This window comes from Lepidothrix coronata, unplaced genomic scaffold, assembly GCF_001604755.1.
Source record: "Lepidothrix coronata isolate B3197 unplaced genomic scaffold, Lepidothrix_coronata-1.0 Scaffold182, whole genome shotgun sequence".
NCBI lineage: Eukaryota > Metazoa > Chordata > Aves > Passeriformes > Pipridae > Lepidothrix > Lepidothrix coronata.
The window spans coordinates 1,689,330-1,711,708 of record NW_016690362.1 but is presented as its reverse complement, the minus strand read 5'-3'; the positions used below and the strand labels follow the sequence as shown (position 1 = coordinate 1,711,708).

General features: G+C 41.9%; 1 protein-coding gene across 6 annotated transcripts in view; it reads right to left on the bottom strand.

Moving 5' to 3' along the window:
- ACTN1 (actinin alpha 1) overlaps positions 1–22,379 on the bottom strand; it is an 88,326-nt gene that overhangs the window by 26,883 nt on the left and 39,064 nt on the right. For all 6 annotated transcript variants that reach the window (XM_017830685.1, XM_017830683.1, XM_017830684.1 and 3 more), the window contains exons 2-6: positions 19,511–19,625; positions 14,268–14,387; positions 6,981–7,067; positions 6,317–6,404; positions 5,277–5,355 (exon numbers count right to left, since the gene is read on the bottom strand). In XM_017830685.1, the coding sequence (XP_017686174.1) occupies positions 5,277–5,355; positions 6,317–6,404; positions 6,981–7,067; positions 14,268–14,387; positions 19,511–19,625 (489 nt within the window). The remainder of the gene's footprint in view (positions 1–5,276; positions 5,356–6,316; positions 6,405–6,980; positions 7,068–14,267; positions 14,388–19,510; positions 19,626–22,379) is intronic.

The following is a 22,379-nucleotide window of genomic DNA, read 5'->3' as shown; positions in this document are numbered from 1 at the left end:
TGAGTAATATCACAAAGGTAAATAGATTTTAAAGAGCAAGACAAGAGAACATGAAACACCAATGTCACTGGAAATGAAAGAGCTCTGCAAATTGTTTCCAGTATTCAAACATAATCAGCAATAAGACACCTGCCAACCCGTATGAGATCCTCATACAAGCCTGTTCCTATATTCCTGAATAACTATGATAATTATTTTGAAGGATCAATCCACTTCATGGGTAACAAATAACATTTGAAATATCAGTTTCTACTGTTGAAACATGTGGCTTCCGCTGGATGAAAAGTTGTGCGCAAACTGCTTATGTTTAGACACCTTTTTTGGTGTCTTTTGGCAGAGAGGAAAGATGGAGTGGTACTCTCCATAGTGTCATTTGTGCCATTTACACTGAGACCACATAAAAATTAGGAAATAAGAAGTATAATTATTTTGCCTTCTTCTAGAGTGGCATCCATGTTCTGTTTATTTTCTATTTGAGATCATGTGCCTTTGCTTATTGCATTGACTTGGAAGATTAAGCTGTGCCTGAACTCTAATCAACAGGCAGTTTCCTTTGAATCCACCCAGCAGGAAAGATGAAGCTAGGGAGGCTTGGGCAGACAGGGTATGGGCATGTATAAAACTTCCTTTATGGCACTGGCCATTATGTAGTCCTCAGATGACAGCCTTCATGAGCTAGGAAACTAAGCTGTTCTGAAAAGCAGTTTCCTACAGCATTTTCATAGGAATCAATGCATTTATTAAGCTGGCATCCCATATCAGCATCATATTCCTTCAGGTGAATATCTTCAGTAGAGCATTGTTTCACCTACTACAGTAAATCACACACAGAGGCCATGAAAACAGACGTGACCAGTGATCAGTATTTAGTCCACTGGAACAAATCAATATTAAGCAAGGAAATGTTGTACAGGCATGCTGTGATGAAGCCAGCAGCTATCACACACAGTAACAGTCTCAAACAGTACTTTATTGCTATATAATACATTTCAATGATGACTACATCAGATATATCTATATCCACCTCTTGGAGCTTAGCAGTGGTACAGGTAGTGGATTTTTACTATCCACCAGCCACAAGGAACCACCCTATGCCATGGAATTAGAGGCTGGTACCATTTCAACTTCAACCTACTTGTCTTCTGTGCCTGCTGTGGAGCCAAAGTGTAACCAAAAGCCCTATTTGAGGAGGTGAGACTAGCTGGTATATAACATATCTTGTTCACTCTATGTAGACAGGTCCTCCATTTAGGAAGAAAAATTAACAGCATTTCTTTCACTCAAGTGCAGGAGCATCCAGAAATACCAAGTGGCAGCTCCCTTGACAGTCTCCCCCCTAGCCCACATGCCATTTTCTACGTGTGTCAAAATGTCACCACTATGTAACGAATTTCAACCTATGCTGACCATGACAACCATGGGGTTGCTAACATCCTTATAGATTGTTTAGTATTAACACAAATCCTTCCTTAGCACAGACCCATCTGAATGAGATGCCTGGAGATCTGTCAGCCTCTCCTGGAGGAAAGGGAGGAGCAAACTCAATGCAGATAGCTTTCCTATCAGTTTGCAAGTAACAACACTAGGAGCAATGTTGCCAAAGGTTAAAACGAAATTTTAATCTGGAAGCTGGGAGAGGTTTCCTGATGGGAAAACTTACTGGGCTTGGGCAGTCCCAAAGGAAGGGCTGGAAGTCTTAACATGTGGGAAAGTGGAGACTCACCTAGATAAAGCCAGCACATTTCTACTTCATATGCAAGAAAGATGTGTGATCACAATGTCTCTTGGGGAATGAAACTAAAGATTGCAATACTTAAAGCAAGCTATCTAAGTCCAAGACTAGCTCTGAGACAAGCAGAGAGCTAAACCCAAGTAAGACCCTGTTCCCTGTAGGAAAAGCTTCACCCATCAAGGACAGTAGAGCTGCTCATCACAAAAGTGATACTTTTTCATGCAAGTGACAGAGTTTCCCCAGGGCTTGTCCAAGACTACAACTAGCATCTTAAGTCCTATGAAATTCCTCCAGACTCCACCACTGTCAGTTCCCATTGAACAACAGCTAATCCTTATTTCAAATCACCTGTTTCAGTTGACAGCGATGAAAAGGGATAAAATAATAAAGACCGGCCAGGCAGCTCCAAGCCTTGCACTGCAGCACCATGGCTGCAGGCACACTTTAGGGACCCAAAGGCCAAGTCACCTGTCCCCTAATTCCTTCCACAGCTGAAACACACACCCAAAAGGGCACTGACCAGGATGAGGTTCTGCAGAGGTGCCTCAGTTGTCATTTCATTTACATGACCATAGCAATGGCAGAAGGACAAATAGGAACAGTAACTTGCCAGGCTCTAGCTGGGCTAGCCACGAGGAAATGTGCAGTTTTACCATGGAGAAGTTACTTTGTTTCAATGGTGGCAGACAGCAAACCTGCCCTAAACAGATGCCGATCTGGCACATTCTCTACTTTTGCTAACTAAAGACTATCACAGGTCTTCATCTTTCGCCACAACCCTAACTGACACAGGGACTTTTCTCTCTTCCCCCAGTTATTTCCAAATCCTTGCAGCACACAAGGTTGCTATGGCAATTATTGCAATGTGACATAAAAAACATCTTCTATTACCTAGCAATCAGGAAAGGAGATGGAGGGGGAGGAAAATCAAGAGAGAGCAAGCACTTACTATATCTGCTAGATTTGAAGACACTAGGAAAGAAATCCAAAACTCATGTTTTCAGGAAGATTTGTAATAAATGCATACAAGACAGCAGTACACTGTTCTAAGTAGACTGTGGTATATGAGGAGGTGTCAGAGCCATCAGTCAGTCATTATACTTGATAAAATATCTTAGATACAGCTCATGGTTGAGCTACAGTCAGGGGTAAAAGGAGGAAGGGAAATCCCATCTTCTGCATACCTCTCACTTGGCAAACCATGAGCTGAATCCTGAGACCTTATCTACAGTGAGCTGAACAACAGCAGACAGACCTGCACTGAATTGAAACTATCTAACTAAATAAGCTGTGGTGTCAGGGAATCACTGACACCAAGCTAGGTGGACTTGCACCTTTTATTTTGAGTCCTGGACCATACAAGTAACTTTACCTAGGCAGTGCACATATGTAGAAAAGAATTGTGCTTGTTCTGCTAATATAGCCAGACTAGGAAAAATAGCTAGGAACAAACTCAATACAAAACAATGCTGACAGAATAAGTGGCTAAATTTTGGGAAGAAGACATGGAGCTACTCCACTGGCTACCTTTTGCAGGCATACGCTGCCAATACAGGGTTGGTAGCATAGACATAGTCTCTGTGAAAGAGCAGAAAACACTAAAACTGCAAAAGAACACTGCCCAGACAGGAGGTAAAATGCAGAACTGTGAGCAGGTTGGACCGATTTCACCTATCTTGTACCTGTGTGTGTGTGTACACAGAAACACACATAGCATTGCCAAAGGTGCAATTGAGATGCCAATAATTGCTCCCTAGAGTTGGAAAAGAACTTGTGGTGGATCTCTAATCTACCACCCACTGAAATGGCTGCTTCTCAGCAGCCTTTTCCGTGTTTATACATTCCACAAATGCTTTTCAAAGATCTAGCATAAAAAAGGCAACTTCCCTTCAGCACACATGAATTGCCAGAACTAAAGGCTAAGCTTTGAGCTAAGTTCTTCCCAGCTATTTGCTCAAGATTTCAGCTGTTGTAGAGTTCTCTAACATACATTTAATCTCGTGCCTTTGCAGTAATTGAGGCAGAACAACAATAAAAATTATACAGAAAAAGTGAGAAGACTGCAGGAAGGCAGAGGGAACCTGATGAAGGATGGGATCAAAAGCAAGCAGAGATCAAAAGATGGTGGTTTCCTTTAACCTTACTCCAAGTAGGAGAAATCTCTTCCCATGTACATTAAATTTGGTTAGAACAATCTCTCTACCTTTCACCTTAAAAAGCTTGCAAGTAATATTACCAAATAACTCACTTTCCTTTACTCTGTTTTCGCTTGGGTTTGGCTTAGGGCTTTTTTGATAACAGAGAGCACCTTAGCATTTAGCTGGCTGGGTTTGTCAGACACACATTGCTTAGCTGCTTTATTTTCCCAAGATTGGGCAATGAAAATGTCACCCTAATAATTCCTTTTTTTATTGCTGTTGTTTATGTAAACAGGTACAGTCCACCCCACCCCCCCATTTATTCACCATATGCTGACTCCAGACACTAAAACTGATCAGATAATACAATTAACTGCTCTGCAAGAGAGTAAAGATCTAAAAGGTTACTGAAAAGCAGATCAGGCATTGTACAATTCATTGCCTCAAGGATGCAACTAATTTGATTAGGTCATTTACATTTTGTCTATTCTCACAGTGATCAAAGAGCCCAGGTCTACTGGTGATGGGCTTCTATGTTTATTTCTCTAGCTAACACGTACGCATTTATAACACCCAGCCCATGAGATCTGATGGACAAACTTTTTGTGTTAACCCAGTAACGACACATGAATTATGCTCTTGGTGGCATTTCATTCCACATGCACACAGATACAGTGAAACTGGATCTCAGCATAAGAATCTCAGATAAGAATCCAGTTTGATCTTCCATTGCATTGCTGGGTCAAGACACTGCTAGAAGCACAAACCACTGAATGGTTATTCTCATCATCCACTTAACAATCTTGTCTCCAAAAAACACTGGAAGCAAACTTTGGAGCAGCTTGATATCATGTTACCAGTGGCAATTTTAAAGTAAAATTGAGCTTTGTGACAAATGTATTTCTGGCACCTGGTACCTACATGCTAGGAGAAGCCTACTACTGCAGATGACTCGGTGCTAAGCTGGAAGCATGTGATAAGTGTCCAGTGAGAGGACACAAACTCTTCAATGAGCTATTGCACTTGAACACAGGTAACTGGTTTCTATCCAACTGGCCACAGAAATTTTAAGTCTGATTTGTCTCACTAGTCTGTGACATTAGCATAGAAATAGTCTCACACTTGGTGTTACTGAGTTTGCCAGCTTTTGCTCATCAGCTGGGATTGGGGCATGTGTGTCTCACACAAAGCAGTCTGAAAGCAGGGAAAGTCAAGCAGGAAGCTCATTAAGTTCATGCTTCACTAAGAAGCCTGAATGTACTGATTCATCCCTCCTTCCTCCCCCTCCAGTCCTGCAACTGCCAGATTGTGCTGAAATTCTCCAATTATGTTTATCAAGCTAATTCTTCTCCCTCTTTACTTCCAAGGAGCCAAGCATCTGTTCTGACAAACAAATTGAGTTGTACCTTTCGTAGCTTCCCGTAGTCAATGAGCTCTGGACGGTGTCTATGAATTAAAGCACAGAAACCAAGGCCATCCTTCCAACTACAAGAGAGACAGAAGAGAGAACAATGAACACTGCTCAGCCAGGGAGACACACAGTGATGAGCATGAGGGAAGGCATTGGGACAACTAATTCTGGTTTAGTTTCTAACTAACAGTGCTTCTGTAAGTGCTGGGAAGGAGGGATTGTCTTGTATGTGCACGAGACTACAACAAAGATTCCTTTCAGTCCCTACAAAAATCCACTGTGATTAGGACTTGCCCATTGAATTGCCACCTCCTTTTTGGCAGTTCTCTGTGCTGAAATCTCTATGCATATCTTGTGGAGCATGTGAGGACAGGTATAGAGCTCAGGGTTGAAAAAAAGTGTAGACACAAGCCCTAAAGAAGGAATAAATGCATTCCTTAGGGAAAGGGCAAATGTCCACAGCTAGCTCCACTACAGTACTGGCTAGCATGGATGGCAGTTAAGCTCTTAAAAGTGCTTTACATTTATATGATTAATATATATTCATATATATATTCAACTCTCCAAGATGTGCTGGAAAAGCACTATTATGCAGAATCTTCACTGGAACATCTGCCAGTTTGGAAATACTAAAGACCAGAGCAAGAAAACCTCTTATGCCTTCCCAACTCTCCCATACTATGAAAGGTCTGAGTGCAGTCCTTTTTTCTTGGTTCCTAAAGTGTTTTGAGTTTTCACAGTGCAAATGCTCTCTTGCTTAGCCCACAGCACATACACTGCTCTCAGAGGACCCAATGGTCTGAAGAACTTCATGAAAGCAGCAATAGTAACCAGAATGAGGAATTGGGATATAGGTACTCGGATCCTCTTAGTATCTCTGCCTTTAATTTCCTAGGCATCTCTCTGGACTACACTGTTACTATGTAATGCACATATGCATTGCCTTGGGAGGTCTGTCAAGAACACTGTTGAATATACTGAGAGATATAGGAAAATAATAGAGATTGTAAAGCTAAGTTCTTGCTTCTGACTCACCTGATATGGAAGTTCTGGATGTTTACATTTTTGTAGGGGGCTGTCTTCCTCTGACACCATAACAAAAGTCCTTCTTTAGCAGATGTTTCTGGTGAAAGAAAGAAAACACAGCAATGAACTCATTTTCTTAGAAAACAGGAGCCTCTGGAGCATATGCTAGAAAACAATCATCAACTTCTCTTTGGTAGAGACTGCACTGAATTGTGCTTTATTTAATTTCACTTGTCAGAAAATTTCTTGTTTGGAAGAGTCTACTGGGATAGCTTTGTTACTATTATTTTCTTAATGAGTTTCAGTAATATGGAGACAGCCTTTTGAGACCAGAGAGTCTTGTAGGACTTGTATGAGATAGGTCCATTTTCAGTGCTAGTGCCTGAATCAGCCTGCAAGAAATCCAACAGATTCCAACATTAAAGTTGTTTTTCAGGTTTAGCCATCCTTTTGAGCTACCCTTGAAATCTCTTGTAAGAGAAGGATGTGAAAAACTCTTCTCAGTATACCTGAACCTGGTCATAAATGTCACTGAGATGACAAGGCAGCGTGGGAAGGGTAGCTTCCTAGGACCTTTCAGTGACTCACTTAAGAGCACATTTTGGGCCTTTTAAGTAGCAAAGCCATTTAGTTGTTCATTATTGAACACTGGCTGGAAAGAACTAAAATTTACCTTCAACTGAGATATCCTGAATGGCAAAACGAAGGATGATGGTCCAGATCATTCCAAGGGTCATTTTAACATTGCCATCCACAATTTCTATGGGAAAAAAAAGGTAGAAAGAGAAGAAATAGAAGACATCAAGCTGCAAATACAAATCCTTGTAAAACAGGAGCATTGGGGAGCATTTCTTTTTGCAGATGGGAGAACTGGCATTCCTGCTAAAAACTGTTTTTCCTTGCCTTCCCAGATGTTCTGCTGGTACAGCTCAGTACCCAGTACTCAGACTGGTTCTCTTGCAGTATAATACTGAGAATAAAACAGACACAGATGATCCCAAAGATCAGGAATAAGGACCAATTTAGATCAGTGTAATTTCCCACAGGGGCCTAAAAACACCTTGTTCAGGTTTAATTACAATTCCTTGGAAGTCATAGAAGCCAAACTGAGAAAAAAAAAAAGCCTTCCTTCTCTTACTCTCCTATGTCTCCTCCAAGTCACCTATATAACTGCCCAAGCATAATTATACCAGAAGAACCAGAGACTTCCCAGTGCAGATGAGCTCTGACAGCTAGTTTTGTCCTGTGAACAAGATACCACTAAGAAAACCATGTAACATCAATATTTTAATTTCAAGCAAGCCTAAACGTTTCCCATTTCAAACAAGCCTAAATACATCAGACTGCCTGTATAGGACTTCTTTCAGTCTTGTAACTGCCAAAGACACAGAGCATTTCTCAAAGTACATGCATCCTGCTGGAAGTGGAAGCAAAGATTCCTGCTGACCAGTCTGCACAGACCATAACAAACTATGATGTTAAGCAGATTGTGATTTATTGCTCACTGGACTTCACAATATAAATGAGCAAGGGTCAACAACTTGGAGCTTTTACAAGGTGACTGTTTGCGTGTGTGAGGTAGAGTCTGTTTAGGATGGGGATAAAGGTCCTGGTGGGAGGCATTTGGGCCAATGCTGGCCCAGAAAGGGGCTTCCACCATGTATAGACTAGAGCCAAACAGTCCAAACAGTGAGCAGATGGGTCTTAAATGCTGATACTCAGCATCTACAAAAATTTCACAGATATATATATATACACACGTTACAGAATTTACAGCCTTCACATTTTTGTATAGTGAAACTAGCCGAGCTGCCTCCTCCTACTCATTCTCTAGCAGGTTCCTGCATTGCAGGACCTTTCTCAAACAACTGACAAGTTAAGAGTATTTTCAGCAAGAAAATGGTTAGAATTAACCCACTCTTTGGAGGTAGAATAATTCAAGTCCCGAGAAGGCTGTCAGAAACCTTTTGTACTCCTGTAGACACCTCTGTGCCACTGCTTCCATAAAGCTGCCCAGCAGCAACAAATTGTGTTCTGGGACAAGTAGGAAGTTGCAGTATAGGCAACTGTCACCTGTCTGGATCCTGACACAAAAGAAACAATATTTGAATTTTTCCTTTTAAGCTGTTAAAAATACCCCTTTTCTTCTTATGGAAAAAACTCAAAATGTGATTCTCGTATTCAAAACCAACAGACAAGCAGCACACACTCCAAACACATCTTTTTAGGTACCATGTCTACCTGGTCCAAATTCCTGAAAGCTTGTGATTTACTGATACATGTCACACAACTTACAGTGCAAATTAGAATGATAAGCTCCACTGTCCTTTGACACAAACCTCCATTAGGGATTTACAGATGTAAAAGATAGAAAACAAGACATGCCGCCTTGTTTTACACCAGTAAATCCCTGTGTTTGCTCCTTTCTGCACTTCAGAGTACACATACATACCTTGGTGGGGCATCAGTTTGCCCAGAATTAAACAGCCAACAACTTTTCACTGCAGTACAAAAGAACTACAGTTACTGTTGCTGGCATAAAAAAACTACGCTTGCCTGTTGACAGTTTTCTCACAAATTAATTTTTTACAGGCATTTTAGGGTCAAGGGGTTGTCTGCTAGGCTGATGCAAGAAAATGCCATGTGATGGCAAGTATACTCAGTTCTGCACTTCCTGGAATTTTTTCCCCTACAAAAAAGCACTGCAATCAACTTAAAGGAAAATCCTTACTATTGTTACAGATACTTGAGATACTGCAGCTAAAATATATAAGAAAGCATCTATGTTTTCAGCTTTCTTGTTTCGTTCATGTGATAGATCTTTGTGGGGATTTTCAAAAAGCAAAAAACCCAATGCTTTTAAAAACCACAGCAGTTGGCAGGACTCCCCTAGGATATATTTAAGATCTGAAACTAAATAGAGCTCTCTATTTTAATGGGCTAGATTAAAATCTGATGACAATACTTTAATGCTGAAAACGCTTCATGAATACTAATAAATCAATCAGTGAGCTGAAACAGGTAATTAATATTACTGTTCCATGGCTTTTAATTAGAAATAAAGGTCAAGACACTTACATAAAACCAGATAGCTCTAAGTTGCTAATGTGGCATAGGAACTCAGCACTCTGCTCTGGTTACATTGTCAAATTCCAATTTTATAAAGTTAGTTGGTGGAGTTAAGGTGGAAGCACCCCTTCTTCCCCAGTCCTCTTCACTACATTACTCATTTAAAAAGGAAGATGTATTCCCTGCTCCCATCTGATTATTCCTTAGCAGTGAACCAAAACAAAGCTGCTCTGGAAGAAATACAAAGTATTTCTACTGCTTCATCTCTATATATCATTTTCTTTTTCTTGATATAGAGAAAATTCACCACCTACCAAGCAGATACTGATGTCAGTGAGATTACTGAGTGATTCATCCCAGGATGCACATTTAACAAGCCACACAATCCCCAGTCTTTTTCTTTTTCTCTCTTTTAAATAGAGTTGACAGAATTTTTATTATTTGTTGGAAGCAGGCAAGCATTTTTCATTTCTAGTGCTAAAAAACTCCTGGCAACCTGATTACAGTCAGGTAGCCTGATCAGAAAGGCCTTATGCTCTTTGGCCCTCACTTACTTGGTTTTCCACCCCTGCATTCCCCAATGCTAACCTTTTCCTTGAGGATCCCTTCAAGCACTCTTCAGCTGCTGCCAGTTTCTTTCTAATATAGTGGAATATGGCCAAGAGACAAAAGTGAAAAACGTGGTTGCAAAACAGGTTTGCATGAGGCTTTCTGCTTCCTGGTGATGAAGAAAAAGAAACTCCACAGGAAGTGTTAAAAAGTTGAATGTAACACTACAAAGCTAGAACAATGTAATGTTTAATTAAAGATACTGTCTTTGTCCCCTGCTGATATAAGGAATGCTCGGTAATGTGAGAGCAATTCACATATTAAAAGGCTAGCAATCAAACAGTATCTTCTGCCTGACTGTGCTTTCCAAGTGCTCTTCCTAGGTAGGATCTCTGCAAGCACCGTCTGCACTTCCTCCACCACTAGCAGCTGTTGGCTGAACAGCAGCAGCAAGCACATGTTATTAATGTGATTTACATTCAACTTGGGGGTTGATCAGTTGCTGGCTAAAGCTGGTGAGGCATTTGCGTCCACTGGAAGGAAATTTTTTGTGTCAGTGAATATGCTTCCACCTACCTCCCATTACTGTATCAAATAACATGAACTAAGTATGTAAAAACTACAGTACTCTCATCCACTTGTTTGACAACCAATTAAGGATCTGACAAATATCCAGCCCTCAAGAGGAAGCCTGGCTGGCTATAGAGATGTGCCTTTTAAAATGCCACCACCTTTTTTAAATGCATGAACTGATTTTAAAAAATGCAAAGATTATTAAGATTACTTTTCTGCCATGGCCTGGGTAGTTAGAAGCAGAATACAATACAGAAACTGCTATCCTCCCCCAGTTAATTCTGAGCTGCCCATGAGAGCACAGCCTCTGGTTACCTATGGAGAGAAGTTGTTGCAGGGTATGAACAACTGGCAGGATAGTGTTATGATCTGGGAATTGGAGACATAGAACAACAACGGTGACGTAAATCAAGGCTGTTCTGCATTTTGTTTATCCTAACAAGTATCCATGACCCTATCTTCAGAAATCAAGTTGCTAATGATGGTCCAGTCAGATTTAGGACAGATAGCTGGCATTGTTGTTAAGGGTGTACCTCTGGAGTCCCTAACTGTGAGTGGACAGGACATAGGGACAAATACAATGCTGTGTTTCACTCACTGACATGGAGGGACCTTATTTTCCCCCACTTTCCACTGTGTCTGCTTGCACTGCCTGGTGCTTCAGTAGATGTTTTGCTCAGATGGGACTTCTACAAATGTTGAAATCTCTAAGTTTTATTTTTCCTTTCACTTTCACAGGTGAGAATAGGGATCAGTTTATTCAAAGTTATCTGTATGTTGAAGGGAACCAGATCTTTTTAAGAAAGCAGCAACTTTCTATACAGATTAAAAATAAAACAGTTTTAGGGTCACATACTTGACCTATTCAATCTATTAAATCCCAGGATCATTTGACATTACAATGGAATCTATCACATCAAAAGAAGGCTTCTGAGGTGTCTGATGACAGTGAGATTTCAAAGCAGATGAAAACCATTTGGAAGCTGCACCAGGTTAGTGTCTTCCTTGATCCAGATTTACACTTATATGCTGAATGCTAGAACTACTTCGATTCTATGGACTCTGGTTAACAAAGTGTTTAGAATAAAATAAAAATAAAAATAAATAAATAAATAAAAGCCAGGACATTGATGGCCAATGTGTGCAGAGAACTACAGCTGGCCTGCAGATACAGGACCTTGCTGCCCAGCAGACACCCAGAGATGGAGCAAGACACCCTGAGGTAAGGAGTGTGCTGTCCTAGACAGTACCACTACACTGCTGCTGGATGGTGGTTTTCTCCTCTGGGAGAAAAGCCACCTAGAAAACTTCCTAGATCAGTCCAACCTGATTGAGGCATCTACAGCTCATTTTCTTGGTGCAGAGTTATGACTGACTCATTGGTTTTGATCTTCTAGCTTGCTGCTGCATGATGTCTTCTTAAAGTCTAGAAGTAAGTCCTTAAAATTTATGCTCCAGGAAGGTTTATAATCCCTTCTGGGGACAGAATTAACTGCTGTGCTGTTTAAAGTAAAAGTCTATTTTTATAGCTGCTGTGCAATTTACTGTACACCAAAGACCTAGATGGGCTGGGCAGAAGCCTCTGCACCAGGTTATATTTCTTGCTGACAACCAGAGTGGCCTGGGCTCAGTCTGTGTGCAGGGTAAGCACTGGTGTTGGGGAGTCCATGATGTGATCACACTTACATGTCCTGAGCTGGCATCACAGCACAGGCCCAAGCACTCTCTATAAAAATCAAAGTTAACCCTTAGTCTAAACTTCAGTGCCGTGCTACTTTTGGTAGTATAAAGAAACCCATGTGTATTCACCATGTAGCCACATGGGAAACAGGACAAAGGAAAGCCAGAAACATTTGGCGGGGGAGGACAGGATCACCATTCAGACTGATATGAAACATACTTCTGTCTCAAAATGGCACGTCAGGGTCTATTTCTGAACAGGGTAACTGCTACAAATCCATACTGAATAAATGAGCCCTAGTGATCTTTGGTCAGAGATCATTTTACTTGCAAATAATTTCTAGGTGCTCTGAGGGTACAGTCACAGCTGACTAAGGAATAGAGAGTAAAAACAAAATCCAGCGGAAAAAGAGAAAAAGACAAACTAGTGCCAGGGAGCGTAGAATCAGGAAAATAAAAAAGGGGAATAGAGTAGGAGAGCAGGAAAGAAAGGTGAACTTTGCACATGCTTTAGACTCCCAGAAGGATTCAAATGTCTGTCTGAGATCCAAATGACAACAGGAGCTGTCTAAAGGTGGAAGACCTCTCACTCCAGGTCCAACTTCCAGCTTGAAAAGGGTCCCACATAGATGTGGACTATTGTATCAGACACCGGACACATCAGTCTTTTTTTAAAGGCAAAAATGACCTTAGATAGGTATTTGTGCTACATAACCAATACTCAGGGCCAAAAATAGCCTCAGGGTGCTACCACTGGAAAAGCTAAGAAATCTGAAGAAAAGTTTTCCATGGAAAATATCAATATCATTCAGCCATTCACCTCTTATATTTTGCTCTTCTATACCCAACACAGTAAAGAGGTGTCTGCAATGTCCCTGGACACTAGCTCCAAATTATTCCAAAGTCTCCATGAATTTAAAGCAGCATGTTGAGGTAAAGGTCTCGGTAAGATAAACATAAGCACCTGCAGCGGCAGAGGTATTCTGCCTGATCTGACATGGAACAAGTGAACCATAGAGTGGGTACATGTCTTGGACATGCCCCAAGAGCATGCCTGAAAGGCCAAAATTGGCGACAGCACACTGAGACTGCACTGACCTCGTGAGCTGAGAACAGGCAGGGCTCAGCCCCGTAGCTCCAAGACCCTCCCAAAGGAGGAATGCTCATCCAGAACACTATCATGGGCTCATTTCCTGGTTGTCATGAATTTCCCTAGAGAAACCATGTATTTCCATCTGCAAGGTGGAGATAACAAACCTCCCTCATTTTCCACAGTCACTGTAAATACGAACCTAGAAATACCATAGAAGCAGAGTGTTTCCACAGCAAGTGACAACTTGAGTCCATAGGCAGCATTTACACACAGATCCAGAACAAAGCAAAACAAATGTCAGAAAAACCTGCAAGCCCTTCTGGGTCTTGGGTGACATATCTGCAAAACACCCACCATCTTTGCTAAAAAGACAAAAATCCTACACAACTCCCTGCTGCCTGCTTTCTGCATGATCCACAAGTTCTTCTTGGGGGCATCCCTTGGTGCTGCCCACAATGATCTCTACACAACAATACACAAGTTTCAAGCACCCAGCTTTCTGGGGTGCACAAAAAGAAGACTGGAAGCCCTGAAAATTGGAATCTCTGAGGTCTTTGTCCTGTGCTGGGGACTGCACCTGGCTTTGACCCATGCGGTGTCCTACAGCAACAGGCGATCTTCCCCAGCAGCTCTGCAACTAGCTAAATACTTTCCTTCTGCTATGCTTCAGTTGAGACTTTTCTTCATTTGAGAAAGAAATATCTCAATTATTTTGTTTCTGCCACTGCCCAAAGTTTTCCTTAAGTCATGAAAACCAGAAGAAAAGCAGGAGGACCTGATCCATAAGCCCAAGTGGGAATCAGGTTTAGCAGTCTGGTGTGAAGGCAGGATTTAAATCCAGAGTAAAGGCCTACTATATCCCATTTTTAACTCGATGGCTTATTCTACAAGAACACAGTAGGGCTAAGGAGGTGCAAAGAGAAATGACATGCAGCCAATAAGAAAGATAATGACTAAGCATAGCTTGGGCCCAGACAAACCAGCTGGTTTCCTTACCTTCCGCTCCAATAGATACTAGTTTGACTCCTTTGCTGGCAATGAAATCCAAGGCCTTGTTCACATTGGATATTTTGTGCACTCGCATTTTGCCTCTTTCAGGCTTAGCCAAACGTTCACCTAATAAGAAAAGAGGAAAAAAAAGTGTTACAAAACAATTCTGAACCTGTTTTTCCCTGGTGAGCGTTTCCCATGCTGGTGGCTCCCATGGCTCAGCCAGGTAGAGAGCATCCTTTCAGGACATCCACACTCACAGCCCCGGACAGCCCTAGAAAGACAGAAAAGTATCTTTTGTTGCATCAGATATAAGTTAGTAACAGAGAACCTGTCAGCACCTCACCTTTTCAGAGCAGATTTGTATCTGCGGTGAAAAGGTCAGCTGAAACCCCTCTGAGCTAGGCAGTAGAACTAACCTTCATGAACCACAGATGAGGAGGATGCTTGGAAACAGCACAAATTTCCCTCCCTGACAAAGACAAGTGAGGAAGTCTCCTCCAGCATTTGCAACATCCAATTTACAAAGCAAATCTCTCCATGGAAGTCCCTACAGTTAAATATGAGGGTGATCTTATAGCTTGCCTTTTCTTACCTCCATCCAAGAAACAAACCTCCTATCTCTCTGGTCTCAACACTGAATGGCCAAAACTACCTCTTTCAGGAAATAAAATAATTCTTTGGCAAGTGGCTTTATAACTGTCAGGACTGTCATCTCAACTCCTTTCCATTAAGTTTGATGTATTTCTAACTCTACACAAGGTCTCTTACACAGCCGTTCATTTAAAATGTTTATAATGAGGCACAGAGAAGGAAGCAGCCTAGCCCTGAGGTAAGAGCAGGTTAATCTCTGATAGAAATCAGGATAACAACAGTTCCTGACTGCAACAAAGCTGACAGACTTGGAAAAGCATTTTCCTGACTGTATTTATTTGAAAGAGTTGCATTAAGTGCAGTCATGTCCTTCCTGATAGGCTGCCTGTAACTATGCTCACAGTCTACTTTTACTAACAATAACCCAACACTCAGAGTAAGCAAATTAAAGCTTGGACGGACAGGTGGGCTTTTCAAAGGAACCTCAATTAGAAATATAATTAGATGCGATATCAGGAATCATCTGTGTGTGACACACAACACCAAAAATGAACAGAATGTCCACTTTCAGATCACAAGCTCCAGAATACAAAAACAATCTAAAGAAAATCCAAGTATGTTTTGCACTTTAGAAAAAAAAAAGTTATAATTAAAAAGAGATCAAATAGGCAAGTCTAGGCAAGTAATTATTCACCTGACCTACTCAGTTCCAAAAGTCTCCTGCTGTATCTTGAATTGAATATTTAAGCCAATGCCTCCTAACTCAAAACCTTATTCAATGCTTAAGTGTGAGAAAGAAAAGTACTTGGCTTGTTTCCCAACAGAGGTGTGAGGAAAAGCTAAAACAGAGAAAAAATATTATCTCCATAACCATGCCCTACAAGAAAAAAAGGTTAGAAATTGAAATCCTATAGAAATGTTTCAGTGGTTACTGTAGGCTGGTGTCATTAGCTCTCATGCTTAAGGATAAAACGAGATTAATTTTCAAAATGGAACATGGGTGTCTGGCAATTTAAGTAAAAAAATGTATTTTATGTTCCTACCTCCATCCTAGGATTAAAAAAAAAAAATCTCTTTTACTTTAATGGAACCTTAAGTACACATTATGGTACCTTGCTTTATTTTTCCACTTCGACAATGCTAGTAATTCTAAAGAACAGTTGAAGCATTTTTTGTGACAGTTTCACAATGACATTTATATGTTTAATTTTACAATAGACCTAAGCAGACTTATGCTACCAAATGTCAACAAATGGGCTGAGCCAGCTAAAAAATAACCATTTTCTTCAGCTCATGTGACTGTAAACTAGCCTTGCAAAAACAAAAATAAAGACAAGGATTAGGTTTCAGCTGGAACAGCAAGCTGATCCAATTCACCTTGTGGCCGCATGTGCAATGCCAATACAGGGGGAGAGCAGCTGAATTGCTCTCCCTGAGGCTGGGAAGAGCAGGATTGTTCCCCCTGACAGCAATGCTGGTGGATTGCAAAATTGCAGTCTCCCTTTCCCAGATTAGAATCCTTTTTTTGTGTACTTTTTAAGTTCCAAAACCAAGTGGCTACTTCCTTCAGCCTTGGACTTTATTACAAATTTAGTTTTCCAGAAAAAAGCATCACCTGGTTCCATGTCATATATTATTAATGATGTAGACTGTTAAAAGGAAGCCTGCTAGAAATATGTTCTACTTTCAGCTATTTGCATCACTGCTTTATTTCTCAGTACTTCTCCCAGCTGAGACAATGAAAACGGTCTACTCGCTTCCATTCTCTGATCCTCATGTACCAGCCCAAGGCTGTACTTTAAACGCTAAACAATGCAAGGATGTGTTGGCATAGAAGTTGTTTACTACAAGTTCATTTAGGAAAAAATTCAATTAGTCCCTCCTTCTGTTGGGGGGGGGGGAAAGAGTCTTATAACTTTATTTTAAAAGTACTGAATGTCAGTTTATCCTTTTCCAGTCTTGTAATATTATTTTTAAAATAGCTTTCTCTGGGGAAGGAAACACATGGTGAAAAATGGAATTGTATCTTTTGGGGCAATTTCTAGGGGAGGCTGCAGTTGTTACTTCCAGCAGGAGAGGACCTGCAATGAAGAAGTCTCAGGACTGTCTGTGGAACTTCTGCCAGTGCACAGAGATTGGGGAACCAAGGGGCTCTGGTGGAGCTGAAAGAGGACCTGTCAGCAGCACAACTCACCGCCAGAAGGTACTAGGCTGACTAAAACTGAAGCACGCTCCTCTTGCAGATCATCACTGCTTCCCAGCTTTGGGAAACTGCATCAAATGGGAAAACTGCTTCCTACTTGCCCTAGCTGCCTGGTAGCAATGTGCTCCCAAGGACATACATGAAGTCTGCCCTGAAACAGGTCTCCCACAGTCCCAGTGACAAAGTCCCTCTTCCACCATAGGGCCTCCAGTAGCTTCCCTCATGCAGGCTCCATCCTTCCTACCACGGCAGGGTGGCAGCAACCACCCCACAGCAGGGGCAGAGGGAGATAGTGCTCCCTCCCTCACTTCCACACATCCCGTCCATACAGCCAGGTGGAGGAGGCACTCAGCTCTGCATGGCTCTCAGCCAACCTGGACCAGCGCTCTCATGGCTGAAAGGTCTTCTGGCCATCATCCTCTGGGTTAGAGGAGATCAGTCTCACAGAGTAACTCTGCCCATGCCAAATTCCCATCAGCAGCTCTGCAGCTCCCCAGTATATGTGAAGAGGAAGGTGTGAGCCAAGAGCTGAAAGGCAAGGCCAGAAGCTGGAACTAGAGGGCTAATAGTCTTCCAGGGACTCACCCTTTTGGCAGATGATGAGTGGGAACCATGGCAAGAACTTACAGACGAGCCCTTGCCAAACATCAGGAGACCCCCACATGTTGCTCCTCAGATGGGCTGGTGCTTCCCCAACTACAGACCAAAAAGGCTGCTAGTACAGCCAGTAGCTATATGATCTATATGATCAGTGGGGCTCACAACTGATAATGGAACTACCAATGACAGAAATGAAATGGGGAAAAAATGTGCTAAATTTATCTTCTTTTGCCACTGTACTTAGGAGAACTTAGTTCTACCTTCTGCTGTCTCTAGGGAAAGGATGCTCAGTCTTACGTGTGTGAAGGACCATGGTCTCTGGTGGGATGCAGTCCCCAGCTGCTCTTCATGCATTTGCCCACTCATCTAGCAGCAAGTTGCAGGCACAGAGCCGCTCTGCACTGGGATAGGTACATGCTCTGCCCACACCACCTGTGCAATTGGAAGCCACTTGCTTTTTCTCAAACTGAGGTGGATCTGACAAGCCCTGCCAGTGGGCTCTCAAAGGGACAATAGGAGAGGAAGAGTGGGAGACAATGCAAGGAAATTAAGCAGTGTGAGACAGGAGACCCCCTGCTTTAGCACTGAGCCTCATCTGCCCTCTCCTCTACATACTTCTCTCCCCTTTCTTCCAGTTCAGTGATTAGAAAGTAAGCCATCAAGGCCCATCTGCCCTGGTGTCCAGGCTGCAGCCCTGCCTCTGTAAAGGTACCTAAATACAGAAAATAAACCAATATGACTTTGCTACCTCATTTCTTACAGGCACTGCAGAAAAAATGTGCATGCTGCAAAGCTCTGATAGTGTTTTGAACTCTGATTCCTCCAAACCACAAGCATGGGCAAAACCCCTGAGGTTTCATTCTATATTCATAAATTCTGAAAAACACTGACAGTATACTGATAGCACGTTCGCAGAAACTGGCAAAGAGGAAGGGGAAGGAAAGAAAAGAAGGGAGAGAGGGAAGGCAGTCCGAGTGCTTCTATCATGGCCATTTTGGAACAAGCACCAAGGTCAGGAGTGCAAGTCACTGGGTTGCTGTAACTGGCTCAAAAGCCACCAAAAGACAGTCTGTGAGCATACAGTCCCAGTTTTCACACATACAGTCTTATTCTCTCTTAGTGCCTCCCACAACACTTTACTACGGTATTTATTTCAACAGCACATCAAAAGGGATTACTGCTTATATGAAACAATCCCTGGGAGATATCTATCTAGTAGTGGGACATTTGCGACTCGGAGTAAAAACAAATACAACCTAATTTGTTCATGCCACTGCTTTTATTTCAGACTGAGTTTTTTGAGATTTTGCTTTTCTGGGGGATTTTATTTTCCCATGAAGGCTTGAGCACTGAGTTCAGATTAAAACTAGAATGGAATGACTTCAGTCACAGCTGAAACTGAAGAACACAAAAGATTTATTGGTTTGACTCCTCTCTTCAAATAACTTCTACCGTACTCCCACTGCCATGTGGCTTTGGTATGATTTGCCAGTGCAGCATTCCCACACTTCCCAGAGCTGTTTCATCAGCCCTGCCAAGCAGTAAAAGCCATTGCTTGAGCCTTCACAGGAAGCAGTGCATTCCTGACAGGCAGAGAAAAGCTGAGCGGCAGGAGCAGGAACACAGTGGGCAGCCTGCACAGGTCATGAGCTTTGGAGTACATTTCAAAAGTACATTAATGGTCACTGCTGGAGACAGATATTCATTAGGGAGAAATTTGTTCTGAATCAGGAAGCAAAATCTGCAGCATTACAGCCCTTGCAGTCCGTATTCTGCAAGAAAGGAGGAGGAGGACGGATTTCAGCACAAAGATGCTTGAGAACTTGAAAACACCACACATAACCTCTCTCACCTGAAATGACTTCCAGAAGTAACATGAGTTTAAGACCATCCCTGAAATCTTCCTCTATATTCTCAATCTGTGTCCCAGCCTTGCGGAGGTGAGAATTACACCATGCTGTAAATGTCTAAAACATAGGAAAGAAAGCAAGAAAAAAAAAAGCAGTTAGCAATCTTCACAAACAAAACAACAGTTCACAACCAAAGCAGTGCTGCTAGGTACCATGACAAAGGTTCAAATCTCATTAGGTTATCACCTTTCCACATGATGTCCTTGTGGACCACAAGGGATACCATCTCTAAATATTCAAAGTTGCAGGGTGTTCCCATAAAAGAGGGAGTCTGAGTCAGACTGTCACATTACAGCTCCAGTACATCTGATTTTCTGGAGAGGCTTCTCATTTTCTGTTTGGTTTAGAATACCTCGAAACCGATTTTAAAGCATGCTCAGATTGCTAGGGACTCCAGCGATGCTAGATGACACATAATAACATAATATGAAGGAGAACAGAGAATAGCATTTCAGATCTTCTTGTCTCTAGACAGGTGCTTGAGAAAAAAAAGAACCATTCTTATACATCCAATTGCCTCTGGTCTACTCCGTCCCAGCAAACACCGCAACCCTTAGACAGACAGTAAGGGACAACATGTTGAGCTCCTCAGCCACATAAACCACATCCCAGTAGTGTCTGTCCTGCTGCCTCCATTCTCACTCACTAGCTGCTGAGTAGACTTCCCTACCCTGTGACTGTCCCACCTTCTCCCCCTCCCCCATCATGTGAAGGAGTAAATACTTTCTGAACAATGATGCTATTATCACTCATTTCAGAAGAAGTGCAGGTCCTAGAAAGGATATAAGTAACGATGACTTAGCAACACTACTGTCTAGCACAGTTCCAAACTCCCACTATTTGAGAGCCTCTGGCAGATGCACCACTGCAGCCATCTCAATAATAAAAATCACAGCCACTCTGTAATTAGTGATATTGTGCACCACCACTGGAAAAATAATTTGAGTTTGAAGTGTGGGACAAACTGAGATACAAACCACAACATAGCCAGTAGTACTCTGGCTAAACAAAACTCTTTTTTGAAAGCACCTTCTGACCTCAAGTGGTCAGGATAAAAGGACCTCTCATATGAGAGAAATTAATTCCACCACAACAGATGACATGACACATTTTCTGTGGTTACAATTTGTAAGCCCATGCTCTGAACAATGGGCATGTGGGGCACTGACAGGGGAGAGACCGCCTCTTCCAAGAGATGGGATAGTAGGGATCATCTCAAAAGAGCACTGTGAGAAAGGGTCTGAAAGAGAAAAGTGCTGCCATTTGATGGTCAAAACACAAGAAGCAAATATAAAACACCTTAGACACCTCTGTGTGGCATAGAGTTAAACAGGCGAGAATCATAGAGCCAAACTTGAAGACGCAGAAGCTGTTTGACACAAAACTACTGTTGGAAGAGTAAATGGTAGAAACCAGGTCTTTTAAAGATGACAAGTTTGTTCAAGTGCTAACGAATGCATTTCACAGTGTTTGAATAGGACACCAAGTAAACCCTTTCCTTTGTACAACCTGATAACCCCTCAATCATTCTTTAAATAGAAGGGTGAGGTTTCTCAAAAATAACCAAGCTCAGTGCTACTACAAGAAAACTCTTCCCTCCCTCTCCCAGATGTGATCTGAGAGCCAATTCAACTCAATGACCCAGCAAAGAACTGTTTACTTTCTTAAGGCTAGTCTTCTGTTCAGTAGTGCATGGAGACAGTTCAGCAGAGTCTAACAAGCCTCTGCAGGAGAAAATGTGGCATACATGGGCCAAGCAGGAGGGTGGAGTGGACCACAGCAGCCATTCTTGTCTTAGGCTGCTGGGGAACCACAGAAGTAAGGACTCATACCGAAGAATAGCATGCCAAAAATTTAGAAATACTTCATGACTGCTTACACCACGCACAGGATTTCAAAAGAAACATTACCCCGAATGGCAAAGGGCTTGTTCTCAGTTGTATCAAAGCTGCGTTTTCACTACTAACCTGCTTTCATTTGAGTTTGCCAGACTACAAATAGTGTGGCAGAATCTTTACTTGTAAAAAGCATTGCTCAACAGCTGTCGAGCTTCCCACTGCTGTGCTCTGTCCTTGCTCTCCACTGGGACTGTGGGATAGAGCAGGATAACAGTGCAGCTGTAAATACTTTCATGGCAATGGCCCTTTAGACAGATGCATGTATTGTGAAAGTCTGGGATCTCTTTTTTCAAGATGGCCTGGTTTCCTCCCAGATTTGGAAGACTGGAAAAAAAGAAGTGTAAGACATTAAGCACCTTTTATTGCTTTTTCTTGTTAATCCCCTGAGAAATAAAAGAGGTGTGAGGTTTTTTTTTCAAATAAGAGCGATTTTAATTGAAAAAGGGCCCTGTATCCTGAAGTACATCCTTTTGGCCCTATATTCTTCACTCTAGTGCCTGAGCTGTATTTTAAGAAGAAAGGTTAACTTATTTGGCTCCCTTTTGCTGCCAGGTTACTTCACTCCTCCAGAAGGGCAAATGAGAGCAGACATGCTTTCAAATGTTACATCATCATCATATATCAAGATATGAGAGCATGTTATGTCAGAAACATCGTGGATGTCCATGAACCTCCTTCTCATATTTGGAAAGCAGACAAAGCAAGATACTTAGAGGTAGTGCCTGGTCCTGGGTGACATTACAAAATTTGTATTGACTTGAGAAGGAAGCCTGAGATCTAACTCACAGGCCACAAGGCTGCACTTTTATTTCTTGTATGACTTCTCTGAAATAATTTTAGTTTTGTTTTCCATCAGCCCAAAGCAGACCAGAAAGCTCTGCTTTAAATCACTGATAATCCTAACAGAGCTCAA